Source organism: Ahaetulla prasina, chromosome 1 (assembly GCF_028640845.1).
Source record: "Ahaetulla prasina isolate Xishuangbanna chromosome 1, ASM2864084v1, whole genome shotgun sequence".
Lineage (NCBI taxonomy): Eukaryota > Metazoa > Chordata > Lepidosauria > Squamata > Colubridae > Ahaetulla > Ahaetulla prasina.
This window is the reverse complement of record NC_080539.1, coordinates 239,396,518-239,410,313: the sequence shown is the minus strand read 5'-3', so window position 1 is coordinate 239,410,313 and position 13,796 is coordinate 239,396,518. Positions and strand designations below refer to the sequence as shown.

At 43.7% G+C, this 13,796-nt stretch overlaps 1 protein-coding gene across 2 annotated transcripts in view; it reads left to right on the top strand.

Moving 5' to 3' along the window:
• Window positions 1–13,796, top strand: part of MGAT5 (alpha-1,6-mannosylglycoprotein 6-beta-N-acetylglucosaminyltransferase) — a 162,888-nt gene that overhangs the window by 119,337 nt on the left and 29,755 nt on the right. For both annotated transcript variants that reach the window (XM_058194097.1, XM_058194089.1), the window contains exons 6-7: window positions 9,141–9,212; window positions 9,956–10,123. In XM_058194097.1, the coding sequence (XP_058050080.1) occupies window positions 9,141–9,212; window positions 9,956–10,123 (240 nt within the window). The remainder of the gene's footprint in view (window positions 1–9,140; window positions 9,213–9,955; window positions 10,124–13,796) is intronic.

Below are 13,796 nucleotides of genomic sequence, written 5' to 3'. Positions count from 1 at the left end.
AATTAAAGGACAGGGAACGGAGACAGAGAGCCCTGGATCAACAAGTCTCCAGAGCTGAGAAGAACCAGGCAGAATTGGAGAGGCAGTCTCAGCTTGCCAAACCTTCTACCACCCATTCCCTCCTGCCAGAACAGGTTCACCTTCCCCCTCTGCTTCCCCAGGATTGGTCACCAGGGGATGCTGGTAGTCTGTCTCCTAATCTAGTTTCCCTAGATAGCAGGGACAGGGATGCAGGGAATGGCCCATTTACCTGCCAGGTGGCAGAGACAGGTTTTCAGCCCACTCAGGCAGGCCTTTGATCTCAGGGCCTCTCCTTTTCCACCACCTGCCCCCACAGGATACCAGTTTGGCAGATTTGCCTGATAGCTTGCAACAGCTGATAGTTCGGGCAATCACCCAAGGCATTGCTGTTGGCTTACACCAGCAGCGTTCTGCCTCCCTGCTTTCAGGATCTCCTGTTCGTCCCCAACAGGACCAGCTGTCTATTGACCTCTCAGACATCCAAGGTCATTCTTCTGCCCATTCCTCTTGTCAGTGAGGATTCATTTTGGGGGGGCGAGTCCCAAAGGGGTCTTGACCTCTCAGGCGATGAGGGGCTATCCGCTGATATTCCTGCCTTCACAGGCTTATTTTCTCCAGGGGTGTTTAAGTCCTTGCTACACAAAGCCAAGACCATGGCCCACTTATTGGAGGAATTGCCTGCACTGGTGCCTATGGCACCTGACCCTGACCACAGTCAAGGTCTGTTTTCGGAGCCTGTAGTAGAATACTTTATTCCGGCTGCCCAGCTATTTTTGGATGTAATTCAGAAGCAATGGCCTAATCCTGCGTCGCTTCCCACTCCCAGTGGGAATGACAAAAGGTTCTACAAGATGGCACCAAGCTTATCTCAGCTACTGCAACTGTCCTCAGTAGATGGTCCCATCCTGGTTCTGTGTTCTCCCTCACTGTATCTGACTGGGGATTTCACCAAGGGATTGTGAGCGGAGGATAAAAAATCTGATTTGGTTTTGAGAAAAACCCACCAGGCCTGGGCTATTAAGGCCTACACTGTGGCCTCCTTTTTAACTCGCACCTCCCTCATTTGGCTCCACTAACTTCAATCCAAGGTAGCTTCCCAGGAGGCTCGCCTGCATCAAGACTTAATAAGATCATTGCAGCAGCCCAATTTTCTACAGATGCAACTCTGCATTCTGCCAAATACTCCTCCAGAGCCCTAGCGGCTACTGTGGCTCTGTCAGTGGCCAGCTGACGTTAAATCAAAATGGAGATTGGCATCCACTCCATAGGCAGGCAGCATTTTGGCGAATCCCTGGACCTGATTCTTGTCGAAGGAAGGGACAGAAGGAAGGTGCTACCTTCAGCAGTTAGATGAGCAAATCATCACTCTTCCCCCTTCTACCGATGGCAGTCCTTTTGAGCCCTGGTACAACAGGGTACCTCCCATCAAAATTTTTACCCCCAATGACAGGAACGCCAGCAGGATAGGCAGGGCTTTCAGGACAGGCCAAGGCAAAACTTCTCCAACAGGCAGTACCATTCGAATGCAAGTCGCGGCCTTGGCCACCGTATTGACGGATGATGACTTTGACCCTCTTACGCAACACACTGTCATGTGCAAATTCATCCGTGGGGCAAAAAATTTGAGACCTCCCACTGTGCATAGATACCCAACTTGAGAGTTGCCCAAGGTCTTACATGCCCTTACGGAGCCACCCTTTGAGTCCTAAGGACCATGACCCTCAGATATTTGACTCTTAAATTGGCATTCCTGGTAGCTGTAACATCTGTTAGGCACATATCCGAGATGGCAGCTCTTTCTGTTAGAGCTGATCTCTGCATCTTTCATCCAGATAGAGTCATCCTGAAACTTGACCCCTACTTCATCCCCAAGGTCAACTCCTGGTTCCACAGGGCCTAGGAGGTCATCCTGCCAAACTTCTGTCCAGGGCCATCCCATGCCTTGGAGAGACGTTGGCATACCTTGGATGTTAGAAGAGCTCTCAAGATCTATATCAAACAAACTGCACCCACCAGGAAATCTGAGGCTCTGTTTATCTCCTTCCAGTCCACTTCGTTGGGCACCAGAGTGTCCCCTGTGACTATCGGTTGCTGGCTGAAGGTGAGTGTCACCAAAGCTTACCAGACGCAGTCAAGTCCAGTTCCCAGACGGATAACTGCATACTCGACTAGAAGCGCAGATACCACTGCTGCCTGGTTGACGCAAGCTTCCTTAGAAGACAATTGTAGGGCAACCACCTGGACTACACCCTCACCCTTCATTCGCCATTATAACGTCTTTGCATCAGCAGAGGCATCCTTTGGCAGGAAGGTTTTACAACAAGTGCATTTGCCCTCGGGGGCTCCAGACCCAACGACTACCCGCCCTTAGAACAGCTAGACTTTGGTATGTCCCATTCCTGGATTATTTCACAGCTACACTGGAGAAGGAGCGTTGTCTCACCTGAATGGCACTTCTCAGTGGCTGCGGAATAGTCCAGCCCCACCCTTGTGGCATGAAGTCTGGAGCGAAGCTGTTTCTAACATTTTTCTAGTCTCTCTTTCAGCACGACTTCACAGAAAAACTGGAGAGTGAGAGAGACAAGAGGGTGTATCTAAGGATTTTATGACTCAGTCTCTGGGCAGATACGACTATAGCAACACCCATTCCTGGACTATTCTGCAGCCACTGAGAAGAGCCGTTCAGATGAAACAACGCTCCTTTTCAGTAAGGCTTAGTTATATGTATTTATGTGGGGCATTTAATCCCATTGGAGCATAATTTTTTATAACCACCTTTCTTGTAGAATTCAGTTTCTTTTTTTAGTAGAGCTTTGTGCTTTACTGCTAGTGTGGTTATGAATGAGAACTAACAATTTTGAAAGGCTGCCTATTATTTTTTCTTTCTTTCTGAAACCTGCAATACTAGCTAGAATATTGGATGACTGATGTTCTGGCTAAAAGCCATCTCTTGAATTACAAAGGGCTTGTACATTTCCATATTGTTCAAAGGTATTGGGTCACCTGGCAAAAGATTTGAACTTCTGCTATGGGAAGCAAAGAAGTGTAATCATAATATTAACCACAAGTTATTCAGTGTACATACTTAATCCTGCCATTCATGTTGCAGTTTATGCTAAGCATCTATAAACGAAAACTTAAATATTAGTGATCACAAGCATGAAAGGAAATTCTTGTATTTGTTACAACAATGTGGATATATGAATTATATCTGATGAAAGTCACTTGGAATTGACATTTTATATGACTTTTCGTTAAAATGTACAGTGGTGGAGAATTAACTGTTTATAATATGGCTGAAAGCTGATGCTAACTCTTGTGGCTACATTTAAAGTAGTTTGGGAGAATTAGAAACAAATGGAACTAGAAATTTTAATAGTAAGAAATTAGATATATTAAGGGCACTGTAGTTTTTATTTATTTATTTATTTAATTAGATTTTTATACCGCCCTTCTCCCGAAGGACTCAGGGTGGTTTACAGCCAGATAAAACAGAACAAGAATAAATACGAGATAAAATAATATTTAAAAAACTTATTAAATTGGCCCAAATTAAAATATAATTAAAACAGTAAAAACCCAATTAAAACTAAAATCCTACGCCAGTCCTGCGCGAATAAATAGATATGTCTTCAGCTCGCGGCGAAAGGTTCGAAGATCAGGAAGTTGGCGGAGTCCTGGGGGAAGTTCATTCCAGAGGGTGGGAGCCCCCACAGAGAAGGCCCTTCCCCTGGAGGTCGCCAGCCGACATTGCTTGGCGGACGGCACCCTAAGGAGTTTCTCTCTATGAGAACGCACGGGTCGGTGGGAGGCAATCGGTGGCAGTAGGCGGTCCCATAAATAACCCGGCCCTACGCCATGGAGCGCTTTAAAGGTAGTAACCAACACCTTGAAGTGCACCCGAAAGACCACAGGTAGCCAGTGCAGCCTGCGCAGGAGTGGTGTCACATGGGAGCCACGAGCGGCTCCCTCTATCACCCGCGCAGCTGCATTCTGGACCAACTGGAGCCTCCGGGTGCTCTTCAAGGGGAGCCCCATGTAGAGAGCATTGCAGTAATCCAAGCAAGAGGTAACAAGAGCATGAGTGACTGTGCATAGGGCATCCCGGTCAAGGAAGGGGCGCAACTGGCGAATCAGGCGGACCTGATAAAAAGCTCTCCTGGAGACGGCCGTCAGGTGATCTTCAAAAGACAGTCGCCCATCCAGGAGAACTCCCAAGTTGTGCACCCTTTCCATCGGGGCCAGTGACTCGCCCCCAACAGTCAGCCGCGGCTGCAGCTGACTGTACCGGGGTGCCGGCATCCACAGCCACTCCATCTTGGAGGGATTGAGCTTGAGCCTGTTTCTCCCCATCCAGACCCGTACGGTTTCCAAACACCGGGACAGTACTTCGATAGCTTCGTTGGGGTGGCCTGGGGTGGAAAAGTACAGCTGCGTGTCATCAGTGTACAGTTGGTACCTCACCCCAAAACCACTGATGATCTCACCCAGCGGCTTCATATAGATGTTGAACAGGTGGGGTGAGAGAATCGACCCCTGCGGCACCCCACAAGTGAGGTGTCTCGGGGTGATCTCTGCCCCCCTGCCAACACCGTCTGCGACCTGTCAGAGAGATAGGAGGAGAACCACCGATAAACGGTGCCTCCCATTCCCAAACTCTCCAGCAGGATACCATGGTCGATGGTATCGAAAGCCGCTGAGAGGTCTAATAGGACCAGGGCAGAGGAATAACCCCTATCCCTGGCCCTCCAGAGATCATCAACCAACGTGACCAAAGCCGTCTCCGTACTGTATCCGGACCAAAAGCCGGACTGGAACGGGTCCAGATAGACAGTTTCATCCAGGTATTGGGGTAATTGACATGATAATTTTCATTTAACATATTGAAAACATTTAATTGTAACATTAACTTGACTATAACTTTTCTTTGCTGGTGCTGTTCCTACTTAGTTTCACTAAGACACGGGTGTCAAATTTGCACCGTAACGTGACGTATCGTGACATTTTTTCGCTGGGGTGGGTGTGGCCCACCATCTGACCTCCGAGCCACCAGTTTCACACCCCTGCTCTAAAACATAGAAGAGCTGGATAATGATCTGGTATGATGGTTGTACATGCAGATTATATACATCAGAATAAAACTCAGTATGGCTCAAGGTGTTCTGTCCCCCCACCTCAGTCCGGGAGGCACGTGAAATGACTCAATTAACGGGCAATTTAGTCCACGGCAGCTATCAGCTCTGGCAGCAATCTATCTATCAGCGGGCGTCTGCCAAGGTTTTGTTTTATCTTCCTGGATGCTGGTGTGTCAGAAGCTCGTTACCGGAGCAAACTAGGAAGTCAGGAACAAAACAGCAATCTAAGCCAAATAGTTCAGCTCAAGTTTTCTCCAGTCAGTTTGATTTGTCCGTCACGAAGTAGTAGAGCAGCCCCTCCTGCTTTTATACCCTGTGGGGTGTGGCTCCGTGACGCAGCACTTTCTAGGCCTGCTCCACCCCTTCTTCTGTTGTTCCCGCCTCTCTTGTCTACGGAACCTGGGATCTAACCAGGACTGATTGTCCACAGCTGGGTCTGGGAGCATTGCCTGGGCTGGGGGAGATACAGGAAACAGAGGCCTCGTTACTTCCTCCACCTGGCCTGCCTTTGGCTCCTGGAGCTGAGCCAGAGAGGCCGGCCCTGCGGAGGGGAGCCCTGACGGCCCCTCACTCTCTGAGTCACTCTCTGGCAGGGGGCCAGACCCGGGGGGGGGGGCTGGAGCCACAACACAAGGAGTTACATCTGTGCAAATAAGCACGGTGCCATTATAATATATTAATAACTTGAAGATTCTTTCTTCAGGAATAATTATTTAAATTGGAACAATTCAAAAGCAAACTCACTGTTAAAATTTATGAATAATTGCCCATTTAAGAATATACTTTATAGAGATCTTTTGCTCTATTTTTTAAATTATGGAAATACCCCTATCTAACCAATACTGATGATTAATTAATTCTAATAAAATATGCAGGATTGGATACTATTCACAAAATAATATTATATGAGAATTTTTAATAGTGGCTTTGTTCCAAGTTACCAGGTCAGTATCTTTGCCCCCTCGCAAATGTTTCTCAATTTTCTGTTGTTTGTGGACTAAAATATATATATATTGGCTATCTTTTTTTTTTTTTACATGTAAGAACATTTTCCTTCATCCAATCTTTGTGGAATAATTTCCATTGCAAACTGTTCAATCTAAGAGTATGCTTGATAAGAAAACTTTCAAAAAAAAGCACCCCAGAAGTAGAAAGTATGTGAATGTGAAATAATTCTTCATTTAATCTGGAGTGGTTTATTTACTTTAATCTGGAATTACAGTACTTTTTTAAAAAACTTTATTTTACTTATTTTATTTTATTTTATTTTTCAAATTTATATACCGCCCTATCTCCCTAAGGACTCAGGGCGGTTCACAGGCAGTTAAAATACATATAAATACAGATTAAAAACGACAATTAAAAAACTTATTCTATTGCCAAATTTAAAAATAGTATAAATAATAAAAACCCCTTAAAACCCATAACTTTAAAATCTAATCCAGTCCCGCGCAGATGAATAAGTGTGTTTTAAGCTCGCGACGAAAGGTTCGGAGGTCCGGAAGTTGACGAAGTCCTGGAGGGAGTTCGTTGCAGAGGTGGGAGCCCCACAGAAGGCCCTTCCCTGGGTGTCGCCAGACGGCACTGCCTAGCTGGCGGCACCCTGAGGAGTCCCTCTGTGAGGCGCCTGGTCGGTGAGAGGTATTTGGTAGCAGTAGGCGGTCCCGTAAATAGCCCGGCCCTATGCCATGGGCGCTTTAAAGATTGTCACCAACACCTTGAAGCGCACCGGAAGGCCACAGGTAGCCAGTGCAGTCTGCGCAGGATAGGTGTAACACGGGAGCCACGAGGGCTCCCTCTATCACCAGCGCAGCCACATTCTGGACTAACTGAAGCCTCGGATGCCCCTCAAGGGAGCCCCATGTGAGAGCATTGCAGTAATCCAGGCGAGGCGTCACGAGGCGTGGTGACCGTGCATAAGGCATCCCGGTCTAGAAAGGCGCAACTGGCGCACCAGGCGAACCTGGTGAAAGCTCTCCTGGAGCGGCCGTCAAATGATCTTCAAAAGACAGCCGTTCATCCAGGAGAACACCCAGATTGCGCACCCTCTCCATCGGGGCCAGTGACTCGCCCCCAACAGTCAGCCGAGGACTCAGCTGACTGTACCGGGATGCTGGCATCCACAGCCACTCTGTCTTGGAAGGATTGAGCTTGAGCCTGTTTCTCCCCATCTAGACCCGTACGGCTTCCAAACACCGGGACAGCACTTCGATAGCTTCATTGGGGTGGCCCGGTGTGGAAAAGTACAGCTGGGTGTCATCAGCGTACAGCTGGTACCTCACACCGAAGCCACTGATGATCTCACCCAGCGGCTTCATATAGATGTTGAACAGAAGGGGCGAGAGAATCGACCCCTGCGGCACCCCACAACTTTACTCACATACCTTCCATTTCAGTACTGCCATCCCTGTATTTAATTTCCAAATAGCAAAATTGGTTTCCCCATTTTCAGCATATATATTCACCTACTTCTCTGGCTTTTAAGTTTGAATGTATTATTTTCTGGATTTTTTAAATATCGGGATGAAAGAACCAAAGGAATTTTTTTTTCTAGGAATAAAACTACAGTCCAATAAAGAAATGCATGGTGTTAATATTGGTCTACATGGCAATTGAAATTGAAATAAGCTGAAATAATTTTTGCACAAGACCTTTTAAAGACTTAAAGGGCCACAGGGAGAATGAATATTTGTTATTCTCTCTTATGCACAGTTCTTCTTCTTATATGTAACAACTCTTTTTCTTTTGAAGTCAGGTATGACTGAAAGCAAACCCAAATATTGAAATAGTTGAATGGAAGGAAGTACAATATATAATATCACATCACTGATCCTTTCAAGTTCGGAACCATATTTTGAATGGTCTTTTTCCACATAGCCCAAAAACTCTGAATGCCTCTTCCTCCAGCATGTGTATATTGAGAAAGTGAACATTGATAGTGAACAAGAGCATTATTTAAATGTGACATTTATTTCCCAGTAGTTTATTGGTTGTTCTATCTATCAGGAAATAGATTCTCTTCTAATGATTTCTTGCTGCATAGTAAACAATTTATATTTGGATGTATATTTGGAAGCTCTTGGTGTATAGTTTCATCTTGTGGATAGCATTTTAAACATCTGATAGCAGAAACCCAGCAGTCAGTTTTTGAATTTCAATACTCATTCCCAAAGCAATAGAAACTACATGAGGGTGAGTTCTCATATGCTGAAAATTAACCCAATATCACATCTAGCTGGTATTGTAACAAAAGACTGAAACTAGGCTGCCCTCCCCAAAATAGGGGAGCAGCCAGCCTGATGCAAAATTCAGGCGGCATAAAGAAAGGAAAAATGGAACATTGCTGTCACTTTTTATAAATTTTGTATTTGATGCATGCAAGTTGCTCGAATTATTTCATGATGACTTCCTTGCTTTCTTCAATACAATTCCTTATCAAAATTTCCTGGGTTCTTATATGCTTAATTGGCTCCAGTTTAGCCTGCCAGTCAAAAATTTAACTATCTATGATGCGTCATGTGACGAGTATCATATCTTCATTTCTAAAAGTTGTGGCCTGGAAAGAACTTCCCCAATTTGGGGCTGTTGGCTATTCCGGATATTCTGGAATTTAGAGAAAATTTTCCCCTTCAATATTTAAAGAGCAGCTAATCTGGGGTCTGTTCTGTCTTCCAGGCTAAGTGAATATGCTGATAGGAGTATTTCCAGGTCTTGAGCACTGTTGTTTTTATGTTACTGATATGACCTCCTAATAAAAGGAATCCAATTTATTGAAGGACACAAGGAAACCTTTAGAAGTAAAGCTATTTCCTGTATCTTTGAACTTCATTGCTGTTTTTGCTATCTTGCTATAAACATTTTTGTCACCTGCTGAACTTTAGCTGTTCCGTTATGTGTGCTATTAAATGAGGATGGAATTGCATCAACAAAGTATATAGTTGGTCATTTTACTGGATTCTGAAGCTGAACCTAACACTTTTGCAGGTTGAAAATTGGTGTCCTCGTTTACCCTGGAGAGCAAAAAATCCCAATGAAGAAATGGATCAGAAGGCAACGGTAAGCCTTACTCCCATTTAAAATTGGCTTTGGAATTATTTTAGTTTTTATAAAATAGATTTCTCAATGTTTCCACTAAGAAAAATAAAGTATAGATAGTAACACAGAGAATTAGTCCAACTGTATCATCTGATATTCTGATAGTGGTCTTCCCTGTCACCCCTCCTTCCTCTCTTACTACTATGGAAAATCCCAGTATGTTGGGAAAAAAGTTAAAAATTTAACCACCGGGCAAATATTTATGTGCATGGCTCAGTTTGTAATGACTGGATTTATTGACTTTGCAAAAGGTATTTGAGATTTAAGTTCACAATCTTTATTTGGTGATAGTCAGTGAGCCGTGTTTGGATGTAGCATATCTTCACTAGAATTTTGATAAGTAAGGGAGCCAAATATGATAAATCAGAATTTTTCAAGGATCAGCAACTTTTGTCTCCCCAAGTGCCATTACTAGATTTCAGAAAGATCTTCTATATCTTGGTATTCTCATGTGAAACGCTGAGAGATTTCACATTTCATTTAAGAATCCAGGTAAGGTTGTCTGACACCCATGAGTATTGCAATTATTTTAACTTTAATTTCTATTAGTTTCAGTATTAATTTCTACTTTCTGCTTTTGAACTTTGAAACATTAAATTTCATTAAATGTAATGAAAATGAAACTACAACCTTTGGCCTACACAAACACACACAGGAAAATTTTGAGTTTGCATTACCACTGATTTTTAAAATGTCTTATTTAGTTGAAGGCTGAAATCAGAACCAATTTTGATTTGCTGTATAAAATGATGTCAAGACACGAAGAATTCCGGTGGATGGTGCTGCGAATAAAAAGAATGGCTGACACATGGATAGAAGCAATAAAATCACTTGCTGAAAAGCAAAACTTTGAAAAGAGAAAACGAAAAAAAGTGAGTTCACTACATAAAATATATTTTTACATTGTTTAAACTTGTAAAGCACGTTGCAACTTCATATACCTAAAAGGGAAATCCCCCTTGAGTGGAGTTCTAGTTCTGTTAATGAGATGGACAGGTCTACGTAGTTTCCTTGGCAATAACTCAGTGCCACAGCCCCATGATCGATCTAGAACAGGGGTTCCCAACCTTTTCTATACCCTGCACCCCTAGAACTCTTCTGATATATTCTCACACCCCTTACAAAAGTAAATAATTATATGCATATAATTATGCATATACACTATGATTTTGAAACTTCTAAACCCATGTTTTCGCACTCCCTGGAATATCATCTCATACCCCCAGTTGTGAACCCCTGATCTAGAAGATACTGCTAAAATTCTCATGTCTGTTTGATACTTTGTAGCCTTGAATTAGGCAAAATGCTGCATTGTAGGGCAGTGATTTTTTTTTTAATTTGAATTTATATCCCGCCCTTCTCTGAAGACTCAGGGCGGCTTACATTGTGTAAGGCAATAGTCTCATCCATTTGTATATTATATACAAAGTCAACTTAATGCCCCCCCAACAATCTGGGTCCTCATTTTACCTACCTTATAAAGGATGGAAGGCTGAGTCAACCTTGGACCTGGTGGGACTCGAGCCTGCAATAATTGTAATTGCAGGCAGCTGTGTGTTAATAACAGGCTGCATTAGCCTGTTGAGCCACTTCCCAGCCACTTCCCAGCCCATGGCGAACCTTTTCGGCACCAAGTGCTCAAACTGAAACACATGTACATGCGCATGCATGTGTGCATACTGGAGCACCGGAAACCCGAAGAACAGCTGGCCAGTGCATCAAAAATGGCCTCAAAAAGGGCCCAGAAAAGTGCCTGTTTTGGGGGCATTTTTCACACTGTTTTCAGGCCATTTTCCAGCATTCTGGCGCCCGCAAAGACCAGCTGGCTGGTGCCGGAAACCAGAAGAGCAGGTGGCGACGGTGCGCGTGCCCACAGAGAGGGCTCTGCATGCCACCTCTGGCACGTGTGCCATAGGTTTGCCATCACGGTCGTAGGGCATAATTTTGTCCATGCAGATACCGCAGGTGGACTAACTTACAAAACACCCATTACATCCAAGGGACTGTAGTTGCTGCTTCCTTTCTGAGTAGATGTTGCAACTTTAGTGGCACCATCACACTGTGGTCATGTGACCCTCATATTCAGCATTTCCTGATACCTTTAAGATGGATACTCACACAATCTTTTTTTTTTATTATTATTATTATTATTATTATTTATTCGATTTTTATACCGCCCTTCTCCCGAAGGACTCAGGGCGGTGTACAGCCAAAAGTAAAAACAGACAATACAATATACAATTTAAAATGCAAATTAAAAAACTTATTTTATAATTGGCCTAAAAAACTTTAAAATATATAAAACTAAAACCCCATTAAAATTAATATTAAAAAATTTAAAATCGACAATAAAATTTAAGCCAGCCCCGTGCGAATGAAAAGATGTGTCTTCAGTTCGCGGCGGAAGGTCCGAAGGTCAGGTATTTGGCATAAACCCGGGGGAAGCTCGTTCCAGAGTGTGGGAGCCCCCACAGAGAAGGACCTTTCCCTGGGGGCCGCCAGCCGACATTGCTTGGCGGACGGCACCTTTTGCTCTCTTTCCCAGCAGCTGTTTACCTGCTTGCTGGGAAATGAAGCAAACGGGAGGAGGAAGGAACAGTGAGGAAGGAAGGAACCACAATATACCCTTCTCAGCCCACTCTGTGCTCTCTTTGACCCCAGCCACTTCCCATGCAACTTTTCTGACCCAAGCTGCACCTCTTATGCTCCCTGCTCCTCCCCCCCCTTCCCACACATGCACCTTCTTAACCCGTGTTGCCTCTTGCACAGCCTCCCTAAGCCACATGGCATCTTAGCACCATCATGCTGCCTTCCAGATTTGGGCACCCAACTCATGTCACCCCCCAGGAGCTTTCCCTGACTTATTTCGCCCTTCTCGGGCACCATACATAACCATGCAGCTGCACCCTATGCACTCTCCTATTTGACATCTATCTTGCAATCGAATGCACCCAAACCATGCTGCCCCCTGCAGATCTCCCCAACTCACATGGCAGCTCTTGTGCACCTGACCTCTGCAGCATCCCCACATGGCCACCGCAACCAATGTAGCCCCTCTCACACACCTTTCCTGACTGATACCACATACTTTTTTTGATCCATGCCGAAGGAAAGAGAGGGAGGGAGGGAGGAAGGAAGGAAGGTTGGTTGGTTTCTGATGTTCCCTGCCAGCTTTCCACAGGCAAACTCAATGGGGAAGCTGGCAGGAAATAGGAAGTTGCTCTCATTCTCACTGCTTTTTTTGCCCACGTTCTGTTCCATTGTTTAGGTGAGGAAATATCCCTGAGATGAAGACCCAGTGAGTTATGGGTTTGCTTGTTAATTATAGTTCTGAATTTTCCTGGTGGTTTTGTCTGTATGTGTCCACGTGTGTTGATTATTGCAATTTTCTCAACATGGAACTAACTTTGAAAACCAACCCACAAGATTGTAGCTGGTACAGAATGTAGTAATTTGGGTACTGACAATGTTACAATGACTTGTAAATCCGGCAATGCAGGAACTGAATCGGTTACCAATTTATATCTGGATGCAATTAAAGGTGCTGCTAATAGCTTACTTAAGTTTTACAGGTCATAGGATCTAAGTTTCCATGAGATCACTAGCTTCAATTTAAATCTGCCTGCCCAGTTTGGGTCAGTAGAGAATAAACCGCGGAAAGAACTGATTTGGAGAAAATACATTTGTGGCTAAAGCTTTCCTCCTGTGGAACTCTATATCCTTAGAAATATGAAGAATAAATAAGAAGCATCTTGATTATTAACACTGCCAAAAATTGTTATTTAAATGGGGATACAAGGATTGAATGGGTGTGAAAAACTAAAATATGGATGATGCTATTTTCTTGGTTTTATGAAGGCTGAAATATGCAGATGATTGGACTATTGTTTAATTTATATTATGATATTATTTTTATAAAGATATTCTTTAAGAGTTCCAGTTTAGTGTAGTAGTTAAGGCATCAGGCTAGAAACTAGAAGACTGAATTCTATTCCTGCTTTGGGCCCGATGATACGTAGGCCCGATGCTACGTAGTAACCTCAGGCCAGTCACATTCTTTCATATCAAAAAAAGAGGCAATAGCAAACCACCTCTAAAAAAACGTTACCAAGTATCAAACATGATTGATTGAATGAAAGGGGGGAAAGGGTTATTTGTTTTGTTTTACTTGTAAGACACTTATATTTACCTGATTGAAGTGCATGTAATAATGAATGAATAAATGTATACATTCATTCATAAATATGGAGGTATAGTTTTCAATGTTTTCAGCCAACATAGTTGTAGAACAACATTTAGGGAAACTGTTAGAAAATTAGATCCTGTGACAGTCTGTGTGATGTCATAAGGTGATGTTTAAGATGAAAACTAACATATAAAATAGTAATGGTAGTCCTTGTGTACAGGTAATCTTTGACTCACAACAACAATTGACCCCAAAATTTCTGTTACTAAGCAAGACAATAGTTCTGGAATTTGTCCCATTTTACAATCTTTTTTTGTCGTGGTTGCTAAGTGAATCACTATAGTTGTTAAGGTAGTAAC